The sequence below is a fragment of the Lucilia sericata genome, unplaced genomic scaffold (assembly GCF_015586225.1).
Source record: "Lucilia sericata isolate MDLA Ls3-8-SP2 unplaced genomic scaffold, ASM1558622v1 Contig001082F_arrow, whole genome shotgun sequence".
NCBI lineage: Eukaryota > Metazoa > Arthropoda > Insecta > Diptera > Calliphoridae > Lucilia > Lucilia sericata.
The window spans coordinates 75,965-91,297 of NW_023995057.1; the positions used below are offsets into that span (position 1 = coordinate 75,965).

Here is a 15,333-nt window from a genome sequence, read left to right on the forward strand (position 1 = left end):
TGTTAATGGAATATTAATGCATTAATTTTATTGCTTATTTAATGTTAATGTGAAATTAATGCACTAAATTCAGATATATTTAATGTTAATGCAAAATTAATGCATTAATTTGAAAAATATTTAATGTTAATGTAAAATTAATGCATTAAATTCAAAAATATTTAATGTTAATGGAAATTTAATGCATTAAATTTTAAAAATTTAATGTTAATGCAATATTTTTTACATTAAATTAATTTTTTTTTAATTTAATGTTAATGCAAAATTAATGGAAATCGCCCAGGTCTGATAATAAACCTCGGCTACCTGTAGAATGGCGAAGATCGTGGGGACGATATCCAACCTATTAAGATCCCAAGTCTTGTTATACCATCCGAAAGCTTAGCTATGGAACACAATTGCATTAGAAGATAGGTTCTTCTCTGTTATAATGAAAAAAAAGAGGATGTCACCCGGAACATAGGATTATCCGAAAGACAAAATAGATAGGATTATATCGGGAGTAATAAGGTCGAAGTGTACTAACTTATACGCAGGATCCTTTGACTTTTCAAAGTGAAAGGAAGTCAAGTGTGATCGTAGTGATGTAAGCTGGTGGACAACCTGCTAACGCAACTTCAGTCCTTGTGTATGATCACTTAGATCTGTAGATATCGAGTCTCCTAGGTAACAACGAACCTTTTTCCAGACAAATTTCAGTTTTACTAACTCGGAAAACTCGGGACTCTAAGAACGTTGTTCTCCACGCAGTATTTTCTTTTAAACGGACAGCGAGAGCGCCCCAGTATGACTGCAATCCGCTTTATACTGGAATATCGACTTTAAATGACTTTAACGATGGTCCAGCTGTAAACAAATCCCTTACCGGTGTATGTACTACATCAAGATTAGTTATATTAGTGAAAACAGGAGCTTAAATATCCTCCAATATGGACATAGACAACATTTGCCAAAGTCCGCTTAAAGTGTTTGCTCACACATAGACAACAGGTTCTATGAACTCTCTCAGACAAGATGGAGAAAAGAACTAGCTTGTGTCATAGCCTGGAAGATGCCAAGACGAAGGGGAATCAATTAAATTTCTTTTTTGTCACTGTCCTGCTCTTGGGGACATGCTTTTTAAATTCCTACTGCCGCTAATTCTTGACGATTTATCAGATAACTACTGAGATTTTGTCACTTTAATTGCTATGGGAAAAAATTCAGACTGCACTTAACTGTGGACATATACCAAAAAATACATTTTCTTGACTTCTGATTTCTCTGTTTGGTCAATTGGGTTACTTGTAATTTTTCTATGTATGTATGAAGCATATACACATGTTCTGCTATTGGTTGCATTTCGTAATTGAAATATTGGTTTATAATTAAATATAGTTTAACTTATTTACTTAAATACTATAATTATGATTTACTACTTAAAAATCTACATTTACAGAACACACAGACACGCACGTACGTAGATGAGTGTGTGTGTACGTATGTATGTATTTATCCTTAATTTTAAATTTCATAATAATTAAATATTATATTTTTTTTGCTTTTGTTTTATTTTTTTATCATAAATGATTTTATATTTGTGCGTCGCATAATGAATGCTGGAAAATTATTTTTAATTAACTCACTAAATTTTTTTTTAATTTTTTGTTTTAGTTTCTTTCAAATAATAGTTTGTTAGATATATGTTTGTTAATTTTATAGTTTTGATTAGTTAAAGAGTTATGAAATAGTTAGAGATGAGATTAAGAAAGAAACTGGTTAGAAAGCTTTTTGAGAATATTTTCTTGGAGATATCTACTTAGTAAATCCGATGTGAATATCTGTTACCATATATATCCTTAATAAAAACATTGAAATCTTTTAAAATAAGTTTATATGTATATAGTACTAACTGCTCTTTAATATAATCACCAAACTAAGCTTGAACCTTGAACATATCTGGCTTCAAGTTCCGATCTATACATACCATTCAAACATTCATATCCGTGATCTCTATCGATTGTCTTCACCGGTCGATTTTAGAGACATTATAGCAATTTGAATATTAGAGTAAAATAATGTTTAAAAAATTTGCTTCCAAATTCGATCATGGGAAAGCGGTTTCCTATTTTGATTGATACAATTCAACTAGGATTTCATGTTTGGTGATCTTTCCGAAGTTCATTTCAGCGACTTCAGCCATTGCTATCTGTCATATCGTCTTCGTGAAATCTATTTAGAGACTTTATTACAGTCTAAATCTCAGACTATCAGATCAGTTTCGAATTTCTACCAATACTGCCCATCTTCGCATTCATATTTGGTACCTCCAGGCCTTTTCGAAGTCGAATTCTTCTTTCTTATAATTTCTGGCATCTATGCCGCATTATCGATATTCAATCGCTATTAGTTAGTGGTTACAAGTTAGGGATTGGATTGTTATCTACTAATATCATCGGATCAACTGTCTTTTGACGGAATTTCACTAGCAATTTCTTTGTTAATATGTTGATGCTCTGAATGTATTGTTAGTTGTCAAAAGGAGGGAACAGTTTGCGGAAGTAGTTCATATAACTTTGAAGGAGTATGATGTGAAATTTTTCGTTAAATTTCGATCTGTACAGCCGATCACTTAACTCTCGGATTTAATTAGTATCTATTCTAATTCAAAGATTTTTCCCTTGGTCTATATTTTCCAATTCATTGGACCGGCATTACCCGATTATCCCCGGGTAGCCTAAAAGAGCAAATTCATATGTAATAACGGTAATTTGAGGAAGTTTAAACGATTAATGCTAAACTGTTTGACTCGACGAAAGCACACGGGAGCGAAGCTAAAATCATGGGCGAGTTGATTCAACAGGTCCTCTTAGAATACTAGAACAGTAGATAGAGTCATTAAGAATATGTTGGTTGACACACAAGTGGGAGAAATACTCCTGAGAATATGTAGTCCAATGATATCAAGACGTTACGATTTCTGATTGGACTAATTGAATGAGTAGATACTGACGATTGTAGAGCATCTGGAGAGGACATTTTCTATATGATTGTCAGTTTTAACTCGAATTATTATCCATGTAATGTAGAGAACATGTATGCAGGAGCATACTACACCAAAGTTTACTTCTTAGAATAAGTACGTCCGAGAATGCGGAGTGGAGATGACATTGAAGTTCTGTAACAAGATTCTGTTGGTTGACACAAGTGGGAGAAAGACTCCTGAGAATAAGTAGTCTAAGGATATCAAGACGCTAAGTTTTCTGATTGGACTAATTGAATGAGTAGATACTGACGAATGTAGAGCATCTGGAGAGGACACTTTCTATATGATTGTCAGTATTAACTCGAATTATTATCCATGTAACGTAGAGAACATGTATGCAGGAGCATACTACACCAAAGTTTACTTCTTAGAATAAGTAAGTCCGAGTATAACATGACGGACTTATTGAACGAGTATTAGGAGTGGAGATAACATTGAAGTTCTGTAAAAAGATTCTGTTGGTTGACACAAGTAGGAGAAAGACTCCTGAGGATAAGTGAATGAGTAGATATTGACGAATGTAGAGCATCTGGAGAGGACACTTTATATATGATTGTCAGTATTAACTCGAATTATTATCCATGTAACGTAGAGAACATGTATGCAGGAGCATCCTACACCAAAGTTTACTTCTTAGAATAAGTAAGTCCGAGAATGCGGAGTGGAGATGACATTGAAATTCTGTAACAAGATTCAGTTGGTTGACACAAGTGAGAGAAAGACTCTTGAGAATATGTAGTCTAAGGATATCAAGACGCTACGATTTCTGATTCGACTAATTTAAAGAGCAGATACTGAAAAATGTAGAGCATCTGGAGAGGACACTTTCTGTATGATTGTCAGTATTAACTCGAATTATTATCCATGTAACGTAGAGAACATTGTATGCAGAAGCATCCTATACCAAAGTTTACTTCTTAGAATAAGTAAGTCCGAGTATAACATGATAGACTAATTGAACGAAAATGCGGAGTGGAGATGACATTGAAGTTCTGTAACAACTTCATTGTCATTGTCATCTAAATTTTATAGAAATTTCATAGGAACTACGCCCTGAAAAACGATTTCCTGAAACTGAATCCTTTAAAGAAAATTGTCCATTTAATGTAGAGAATTTTTGGATCTTATGTAGTGTGCATCTTCTTTGTAACCCAACGAATTATTATCCTGTATACATGAGCAGGAGCTTCCTGCACCAAAGTTTACTCCTTAGAATAAGTAAGTCCGAGTATAACATGTTGGATTAATTGAACGAGAATGAGGAGTGGAGATAACATTGAAATTCTGTAACAACTTCTTTGTTATTGTCGTCTAAATTATATACAAATTTCTTAGGAACTATGCCCTGAAAAACGAGTTTCTGAAACTGAACCCTCTAAAGAAAATTGTCCATTTAATGTAGAGAATTTTTGTATCTTATGTAGTATGCATCTTCTTTGTAACCCAAACTTACTTAAACAAACTCATAACACCATTTAATCTTAAGGAGGCTTTCATATATTAAAGGATACGATCATTAGACGTCTCCTAGCTGAATAGCTTTTTGTGGATCTTGTTAACTTTTCGGTGGTTTGTTAATTATTAAGCCAATTTTTATTTCTCGATCTAGTTCATTAATGGGGACTTATTAAAGCGATGTTCAAGGCATTCTGCCGAATGACTTAAAGTGCAGTCTTTGAGGATCATTCTTCGTAAAACATTTGGCTTTTATTACAGCCGAAGCTTTCCGATTTCAATATTAACATTTTTTAAATCTCATCTCTTTTATTTCAATTAAAATACATTAGTTTATAACTAATTAATGGCCAGAAGTTACCCACAATCTTTATAGTTCTTTTCCTTTGGTCTAGTCTATCAATTAATACTTTTCTTTTTGGAAAAAAACCCAAATAAATAAAACCTTTAAAAGGAGCAAAAGAATTAATTAAAAAACTGTTACTACTTAATTAAAGATAAAGACTTAACTATTCACAAATTAATATGTATGATTTTTTTAAATATATATATATATTTTTTTTATCATTTACGTAGAAAATATGTGTGAGATTTAACAAAGTGTTTATTGGTTTTTGATTGAGTTTGAGTTTTTTTTTCTTCATACTTTAGCTTAAATCATTTGAATAATTTATACTTTTTTTCTTCTTTTCTTATTAAAAAGTTGCCATAAAAACAAGTGTTGTCTGTTTTAAATCAATTTTTGGTATTAAGTATCTGTACTTAATTAATTAGTTTTGTTTTGTCTTGTTAGATTTTTAATTAATTAATTGTGTCTTTATGTATGTATGTCTTTGTTTAATGGTAATTATAATATATAGTTACTTTTGTATTATTATTATTATTATTTAGTATTAATTAGTAGTATTTTTAGTAGTAAGTATTTCCTTTTTTTTTAATTTTTAGTGTTTTAGTTTATAACAGTCTACAAGCAAGAGGCACAATTCTGTGCGATATTTTTTCAAGTGTTTCCATAGAATGTGGTCAGACTGTAGTGACCCGATCTATTTCAACATATCGCACAGAATTGTCGCTTTGTCAGCAAATCACTTCTTTTTCATCCAAAACGGCTGTATCCATGGAGCTTAAGGATTTTAAACGTGTCTGCAAAACTGATGAGCCTCTTAATTTTCTTTTGATTTTTCTAAAAATAAAGGATAAAAGAAAATGAAATTACAATTAAATTGAAATGTTAAAATGCTAATCTCAAGCGAATGGTATTAATTAAAGGCAATTGGAAATTGAAAATGAAAATGTTTTAATGTAAATTTGAAACACCATTTCCTAGAAGAATCTTGACAATAATCTTGACATTAAGGATTTCTGTATGCATTTTGTAAAGGAAAACTAAGGACGAACTTATCGATCACCAAATCAGGACTAAATAAAGACAATTGCAATTACTTTTTGGACATTTCTTCAATAGGAGAGTAATTGGCTTCTCAATTTTACCACAATTTAAAAAGTCAGTCTATGTTGCATTTGGGCGAGTAAACAGCTGGATTCCAAAATATTCATCGGCCGATTTTTGATGATAACCGTACGCCAACAACCCTTAAGAAGATTAAGATCGACAAGTGAATTATTTCACACGATGATGATTCATTACTTTTCCGTTACTGGTAAAACTAAAACTAACTATGTATATTACCCAGAGAAAGCTGAGTTGGATTGTTGAGCAGTAATGACCATGCGGTTGCATCACTATCTGGAGATTGTAAGTGTCTTATTGTTGAAAGATAAACAGACTAAAATCTAAGGTTAATTGGTTGTTTGGAAGAAGTTCTTTTTTATTAAATCTTGGTTCCAATAATGACTATCTTAAACGCTAGACTAAATTTTGCATTACTAGAAGGATAAAGACTGCACTTTTGGTATTTTGTGAAGAACTCTTCACTCTCTTAATGAGATTTTCATTATATGGGAGAGGATGTACAGTAAGAATCTCTCAGTTGGTGATCGTAATCGGTCTATGGTCTCTTTGATCATCACCTCCTCGCATCACCAAATGATAGTACCCGAGTTGATGATATGGGAGAGGATGTACAGTTAGAATCTCCCAATTGGTGATCGTAATCGGTCTATAGCCTCTTTGATCATCAGCAAATGAGAGTACCCGAGTTGATGATCACAATCGGTCAATGTCATCACAGTGATCGTTAAAATATGATTGTTGAATGATCCTTTTTCATTTATTTGATATCAGAAGACTTTGGGTTAGAAGGATTGTGATTCGAAACTCTTCAGTTAATGAGCAGAAATGATCATGTGGTTGCATCACTATCTGGAGATTGTAAGTGTCTTAATGTTGAAAGATTAATAGACGAAAATCTAAGCTTAATTGGTTGTTTGGAAGAAATTCTTTTATTTTAAATCTTGGTTCCAATAATGATTAACTTTTGCAATACCTGAAGGATAATGATTCTCGAGTTTAAGAAACCGCAGACTGCACTTTTGTTATTTTGTGAAGGACATATCACATTGATAACGATCACTCTCTTAATGAGATTTTCTTTATGTGGGAGAGGATGTACAGTAAGAATCTCTTAGTTTGTGATCGTAATCGGTCTATAGTCTCTTTGATCATCACCTCCTCTCCTCACCAAATGAGAGTACCCGAGTTGATGATCATAATCGGTCAATGTCATCACAGTGATCGTTAAAATATGATTGTTGAATGAACTTTTTTCATTTATTTGATATCAGAAGAGCTTGGGTTGGTGAAATCCCTTCAATATCAACATTTGATATTAGAAGGATTGTGATTCGAAACTCTTTAGTCAATGAGCAGAAATGATCATGCGGTTGCATCACTATCTGGAGATTGTAAGTGTCTTAATGTTGAAAGATAAATAGAAGAAAATCTGAGCTTGATTTGTTGTTTGGAAGAAATTCTTTTCTTTTAAATCTTGGTTCCAATAATTACACATTGATAACGATCACTCTTTGCTCTTAATGAGACTTTCTTTATATGGGAGAGAACGTACAGTAAAAATCTCTCAGTTGGTGATCGTAATCGGTCTATAGTCTCTTTGATCCTCACCTCTTCTCATCACCAAATGAGTTGATGATCAGAATCGGTCAATGTCATCACAGTGATCGTTAAAACATGATTGTTGAATGATTCTTTTTTCATTTACTTGATATCAGAAGATTTTGGGTTAGAAGGATTGTGATTCGAAACTCTTCAGTTAATGAGCAGAAATGATCATGTAGTTGCATCACTATCTGGAGATTGTAAGTGTCTTAATGTTGAAAGATAAATAGACGAAAATCTAAGCTTAATTGGTTGTTTGGAAGAAATTCTTTTCTTTTAAATCTTGGTTCCAATAATGACTAACTTTTGCAATACCTGAAAGATAATGATTCTCGAGTTTAAGAAATCGCAGACTGCACTTTTGTTATTTTGTGAAGAACTTATTACATTGATAACGATCACTCTCTTAGTGAGATTTTCTTTATATGGAAGAGCATGTACAGTAAGAATATCTCAGTATGTGATCGTAATCTGTCTATAGTCTCTTTGATCATCACCTCCTCTCATCACAAAATGATAGTACCCGAGTTGATGATCAGAATCGGTCAATGTCATCACAGTGATCGTTTAAATATGATTGTTGAATGATATTTTTTCATTTATTTGATATCAGAAGACCTGTAATACTTCTAGTATTACAGAAATCAACATTTGATTTCTGTAATACTAGAAGTATTATGATTCGAAATTCTTCAGTTATTTAGTTTGCATTATTATTAAGGCGCTTTCATTGGAAAAGGATTACAAGTTACAGAGTCAGTAGTGATCGTTATCGGCTAGGATTGTAAGAAGACGATTTCTTGCCCTCAATGACCAGATAGATTGGATAGTGTAATTATAGCGTACCAGTCTTCGTTCGTGCTGTTTAACATTTATCGCTTCAAGGTCTTCGTGTCTAAATTAGAGACAGCCATTATACCCCGATCATTGATCTCTTAAAGATTTAATCATTTAATATGGCAGAGAAAGTCAAAGTCATCGATTGTTAAGACCGGTAGCAATGATGACTTGTTTCTAAGGCCTATAATATCACCGAGATTCAACCGTACCCGATTCAGTATCACAGGATTATCAATGCCATTGATATAAACTTTTGGAAAATGGTGTGAAATGCGCCAAGAAAAAAACTAAATAATAAACAAAATTGAAAAACTTCGTTAATACTTACTTATAGGCAAACGCTGCAAATGCACAACAGAAGAGTACAATAATCAAACACAATGTTGCCAAAATTTCAGTAGGTAATTTCATAATGGCCGAGCATTGCAGGAAAGTTTCATCATCACCTGAGGGACAATGTTGTATGCCATCACACCAAACACTAACATTAACACAGGCATTCAACTCAGAGCATTTATACTGGCATTCTTCTACACAAAAAAGAAATAGAGACAAAATTCAAATAAAGTATTAACAATTGTAAATTGCAAAAACAATACTTAGCTACTTTAAAGGCAAATTTTGTTAGAATAGCCCAATACAGACTAATTTATACACATTTTACATTGTTTGTAAGTATGTATGGATAAGTGTACATTAGCCAAACTTACCTGCTATACTGAGTGTTGGTCCTGGTATCAATTCCATCCAATTAAATGAAAAGTCACCATTCTCTGGTCTTAGGAACTCTACACTAATGGCTTTTGAACGATTTGCAATGGCAAAATTAGGACGCTCATTCCAGCCAGCACTGAAAATCTCCACATATTCATAGGCTTTTGAATCAGGTGCCAGTGGGCATGCTGTGATTGTTAAACCTACAAAATGAAATGACAATTTTATACACAGATGCTCATAGTAGGACACAAGTTAAAATAGTAAAATTTGTTTTTTTTTTTGGAGTTTCTAGTTTAATACTAATAAAAGGTTACTAGTGTTAGAATATAGAAAATCGTATCTGCTATCAATTAAGGAAATTTATAAATTAAATAGCTTTCTTAAGCCTTAAGGTTATAAAAGTATGAATGAATGTTATTGATTCGTTTAATTCATTTAAATTAGTAATTTTGGAAATTTGTTAGTTCAAAGAGTAAAGTTTTGTTAATATGAAATTGTTGAAATGGGAAAGAATATCTTGTAATTTTGGTTGAGTACAAGATGGGGTAATATTTATTAGTCTATAGTTTATATTAAGTGGTTGTACATCTATAGTTAATATAGGACACGTTTTGTCATGTCCATATATCAGATATGGGTTTAATCATTGTTAGTCTTTATTGGTCGCTAGGAGCACTAATCTGACAAAATCCGGATTTCAGACACTAAATTAATTATTGAAACATTACCGATCTCTAAATACCAAACAGAAAAACTTGGATTTTCCATTAACGTTGAAATGTTTAAAGATCCAGGATTGACATAGACATTTAAGTAGGAGTTTTTTCCATGTCGTCTTGTTTTTTTCAGATTCCAAATGTTGGAAGTTAACAGGCAGTTATCAGAGCTTGATAGTTTGTTAGAGCTAAAATTCGTTTATGTTGCTGCTAATAACGGTACACGGGATTTGCTCTTGCAATTCCACAAGGATCATGAGTTAAAGGAGTTAAAGACATCGATGGTTACACTTTACGTGTTTTTGCGTAATGACATTCCGCATTGATAACATACCATTTAAGCCTTAGTTAGTTAGTTAGTTTGAAAGGAGGATGTATATGCATCAAATCCGAAGTAATACGTCTAGGGCTCTATCGGGCCTGTTGTTGTTGTTCATCTTTACCAATGCCTCAGGTGAAAATCGAAGCCACCACCTCCGGTCTACAAGACTACAACACTAACCTACCGGAGGCCACCCATTTAAGCCTTAGTTAAGACTACTTAGATGGTGATCATAGTTGAACAATACGACGGTAGTATTCGGCATTATTGTGTGGAAGGTGTTTCTCAGTTTGAAGTACTATCGAGAATGCTATATTTCTCATGCGTCTAACGTCTCGACATACTATATATAGTGTATCTAGTTTCTCGATCTCTTTAATTCTTTCTCTTTGCTGGATCTTAGGCATTCGAAACCTGTGCATCGTTTTCCAGTTAAAAATCTACCATGAACAAAACCTTTTAATGTGTCTCCTTAAGGTGGTACCTAGTAGACTAGGTCATTGTCATGATTCTAGTGTGACCAGTCCTTCCATATCAGAACGATTTGATCAGATCAGGAGAAACGTCGAAATCAAACCAATATTGATGATAGAAAGCGTGTGTCAACTGAAAAACAAATTCAATCGTAATCAAACCGATTCCATCAACATCTTGTTTGTTCTCTGGAGTAGTCAGGGGCATTGGACTACCATCACTCAATGTCTTGGCATACCAAATTGAACGCTTATAGCACTTTACTCTTCATTCACTGATTATAGGTCTTCAAAATCTTGACGTTTTCTTAAGTTTAAGTTCTCTATGAGCTTATACTTCATATCTATCTTGTAAATGTTTAATCCATTAATATATGTAATGGGAATAGTCCTAGTGTAAGCTGCCATGTCTAGTCAGAAATTAGTTGATATCCCAAAATGTCTAGTCTAGTCTAGTCAATTCGATGAAAAATCGATCAGCCAGATTTAATTCGATTTGAATTGGATCAAGTCTAGTCAATTCGAATTGAAGTCGATCAGATCTAGTTAAATCGACTGAAATTCTTGTCAGTTTGATTAGATTTGGATTGATTTCAGTAAATTAGATTAGAATAGGATCGATTCTAGTCAATTCACCCAAACTTTTATGAACTTACCTTCCGCCGTAGTTAGTACAGCTCTGGCCTTAGTCTCACAACGATATGAACTTGTACCCACTATGGTAGTGTTCATGGCCTTTTTGGGATTGTATTTACGCAGGAAAATTGCTTTCAAACGTATGTACAAGAATTTATTACCATTCGATGGTTCAATAAGCCAAGGGCGGGTGCGACATTCCATCTGTAAAGACCACAGAGAACAAAAATGAATAAAAACCAAATAAGTTTCAAAAACCAAATGAATTTGTCATGCAACATTGAAATTACACATGAATAAATACAATTTAACAACAACAACAGCAATTGTTCTACAAATGCAAACTTTTGAATATACATATTGAAATCAATCTCTAGTTATTTGCAACATTATTTGCTGATGATTTCAGCTTTATTTTTTTTTTTTTTTTGATTTTTGTAAAGAATTACTTTATACTCACATCTCCGAATGTCATATCGATGGTGCCGCTGGGACCAAATTTCCTACGACCATCTTTACAATTCGATGGTCCTTTGATAAACTCAAACATTCCCTCAAAATTCAAAGCATCTGGATCATCCAACGTTGTCATATTGTAGGCAGTAAAATGAACTTCAACGTCATTACTTGTCGATGTGTATTCAACTGGTAAATGTGATGAGTTCGATGAATTACAAAGGCAACCGCGTGGCAATAATATTGTGTCATGATACGGACGTTCAAATATCTGTTATGTGTGTGTGTGTGTGGGTTTTTGAGCGAATGCAACGAAACAAATACAAGGAAATTACTATATGTGTATATGAATATCTCTAGACCAACAAACATGTGAAAATTATAGTAATTTTATTTCTCAAAATTTCAAAGAGAGGGTATCGATTCCAATAAGTCGTTAAGAATCATAACCCAATTTTACGAAATTTTCAAAAATCCAAAACTATGTGTTATTATTGTTTGCTGGGTTATCTAAACACCCGCTGAAAGCGTTTGATTATAACAACTTACCTCAACCTTAACACTGGTATCACCATAACAGAATGACCTATTTATATCCTCATCCACACGTGACATACAATGCCTATTCATGGTGGTTACTTTGCGTAATTTTATGCGAACTCTTTCACTTCTCATGCCCTCAAATTTATAGACGCACTTAAGATTTCGTGTACCACCACGACCAAATAGAAATATATTGCGTACACTGCGAAAAATCGCAGGATCTTTGCGATCCATTAGATTACTAACGAATTTACGATTGCAATCGAGTTCTCCGCCACCCATGGGCAAGCCATCCTGATGCAGATCGATGAATTCGTATTTCAGTTTAAATTCTAGGGGTCTGCAAAGAGAGAGATTGAGTAGATATTCTGTATCTAGTATACAATATAATCAATTCTCGTCAATTTGACTGGAATTGGAACAATACTTGTTATCTCAACTAGAATTGGATCAAGTGTAGTCAATTGAACTAGAATTGAATCAATTGTAGTCAATTCGATTAGAATTTGATCAATTCTAGTCAACTACTACGACTAGAATTGTATACATTCTTGTTAACTCAACTACAATTGGATCTATTGTAGTCAATTCGGCTAGAAGAGGATCAATTGTAGTCAATTCGACTAGAATTGGATCAATTGTAGTCAACTCGACTAGAATTGAATCAGTTCTAGTCAATTCGACTAGAATTAGATCAATTATAGTTAATTCGACTAGAATTGTATTAATTGTAGTCAATTTAACCATAATTGGAACAATTGTAGTAAATTTTACGAGAATTTGATCAATTCCAGTCAATTCGGATTAGTTACATTCAATTCGACTAGAATTGTATCAGTTGCAGTCTATTCGACTGGAATTGGATCAATTGTTGGTAATTCGATTAGAATTGGATAAGTACTAATTACCTTAACACTGTTGATTCGGTGTTTTTCAATTCTAAAGTTATAGAATCTCCACTTGAGACATAACTCTCGGAAACTGTACAAGGTCGGGCATAAGTTTCATTTATATTTGCTCGGTCACAGGTTCGAGGCACTGTACCGCGACAATATCTTGCTATAACATTGGTGGTATTGTGGGAATATTGTTGTAGAGAGGGGTGAACCTGATTTGTTTCGGTCATGCTGGAAATTGAAGATAAAAAACCATCAATTATCTTAAACTTTCGATTAGAATTTCATAAAGGCTAACTCACCAATTCAAATCCTTGCATATGGGAGGCTCTCTCATCGAACCATCCCATATGCGCAGCATACCACTGCAATCCTCTTGAGTCTGCAGCACACCAATAGCACCCACTGACGTTTCATCGATATTACCAAATTCTGGATCTAAATTAAATTTCAACATAGAAATCCACACCTTAAATCGGGAGGGCGGATGATGTAGACCCTGGGCATTAGTACGACGTGAAAGACTTAAATGATCGAAAGTCTTAAAAATACCCACACCTTGTAAATGATACAAACAGGTGGTATTGGGAGCCAAAGAATGTTTGGGATTCTCTAAGATACCACGTCCGGAACCTCTAATCCAAAACTCACATGGTTTCTTATTTTTTGAATAGGTGGGTGATTGTATATCCACAAATATTACCTCAACCTGTGCAGAAATCACAATAAAATCAAAACAAAAATTTCAATTTAACTTTACTAATGACGCCAACTTACCTCCAACTGAAAACCATACAAAGGCAATACTTGCGATGAACTTCCTGTAAATGTACCATATGGTGATGTAGTAAACTCTACCAATAATTCGGGCCCACTAGAGACTGCTGCGGGCACAGCTTGACCACCACCACAGAATTTCAATACAATTGGATCACGCGTTGTATAACCATCATATACGGTCACGTAGTCCTGTAACATAATGAAAATGTACAATACTTGATAGCAAATGAATGAAGGAATGTACTATGTATATGAAGTGCTGGTGTGCTGCTAATGGCAGAATTGCACAAGTACAAAAACTTATGTTATTGAGTTAAAGACAAACAAGTACAAAAGAAATAGAGACACATTTAAAATGGATGATGGCTTTGGTTTTACTTTACCCAGTTTTTATTTAGTAAATGTTTACGAGCTGTTGTATAACTAAATTTTAGTATCGCTCTCACTCTCTAACGTTGGGGGAATAAAATTTCACCTAAGGTGTCATAGTTAACTAAAATATTACAAGTGGTTGCAAGTGTTAGATAAAAAGTATGAAAGTAATAATAGAAAGTGGCAAATGTGCTGTGTTTAGAACTGATGAAATTGAAGAAGAGACTATATATTTTTTCTTGCGTTTTATTAGAATAATAATAAAATGTGAAAATCACTTAACATTATTATTATAAGTAGTTATTTGTATTATTGCAAAAGTAGCTGAAAAATGGCTTAGTGGGAATACATGAGAAGTTTGAGGTTGATATATAATTAAGTTGAGTGGGAAAATAGAAAATTTTACTAATTGGTTATGACTAGAATTGGATCAGTTCTGCAAAATTTAGATTGATTTCAGTTAATTCGAATATAATGCGGTTAAGTCTATAATTGCTCGTAAATTGGATCAATTCTAATTGATTCGACTAGAATTATATCGGTTCTTGTCAATTCGACTAGAATTGGATCGGTTCTTGTAAATTCGACTAGAACTGGATCAATTGAATTGGATCCTTTTTTTGTAAATTTAACAAATATTAGATCAATTCTAGTGAATTTGACCAAAATTGGATTAACTATAACTGAACTATAATTGAATCAATTCTGGTCAATTCGATTAGATGTTCAGCTATAATCAACTATATTTAGATCAATTCTAGTCGAACGGACTGAAGCGCGACCGCATTGGTCATGGCACCATCCTACAAAAGATAGGCACGCCAATCATGGGGCGGGAAATAGACTTTATTCTATCTACACTGAATTTTAATAGGTCATTCAAGACCAGAATACCGACAAGGGATGATTGGACCGTGATCTCAATCTATACTGATGGATCAAAGACAGAACCAAAGGGTCGTCCCTAGACTTAACCCTTGCGCAAAAGGATATTCACACTCGCCTGGCGACCCTATCAAAATTGAT

General features: G+C 33.4%; 1 protein-coding gene across 2 annotated transcripts in view; it reads right to left on the bottom strand.

Annotated features, from left to right (window-relative positions):
• Nucleotides 1-252: 252 nt before the first annotated feature.
• Nucleotides 253-15,333, bottom strand: part of LOC119609901 — a 74,781-nt gene continuing 59,700 nt past the window's right edge. For both annotated transcript variants that reach the window (XM_037964930.1, XM_037964929.1), the window contains 9 exons: nt 13,933-14,124; nt 13,458-13,864; nt 13,168-13,386; nt 12,266-12,599; nt 11,721-11,987; nt 11,281-11,464; nt 9,107-9,313; nt 8,725-8,926; nt 253-5,663 (listed from right to left, as the gene is read on the bottom strand). In XM_037964930.1, coding sequence (XP_037820858.1) covers nt 5,558-5,663; nt 8,725-8,926; nt 9,107-9,313; nt 11,281-11,464; nt 11,721-11,987; nt 12,266-12,599; nt 13,168-13,386; nt 13,458-13,864; nt 13,933-14,124 — 2,118 coding nt within the window. In that variant the 3' untranslated portion in view covers nt 253-5,557. The remainder of the gene's footprint in view (nt 5,664-8,724; nt 8,927-9,106; nt 9,314-11,280; nt 11,465-11,720; nt 11,988-12,265; nt 12,600-13,167; nt 13,387-13,457; nt 13,865-13,932; nt 14,125-15,333) is intronic.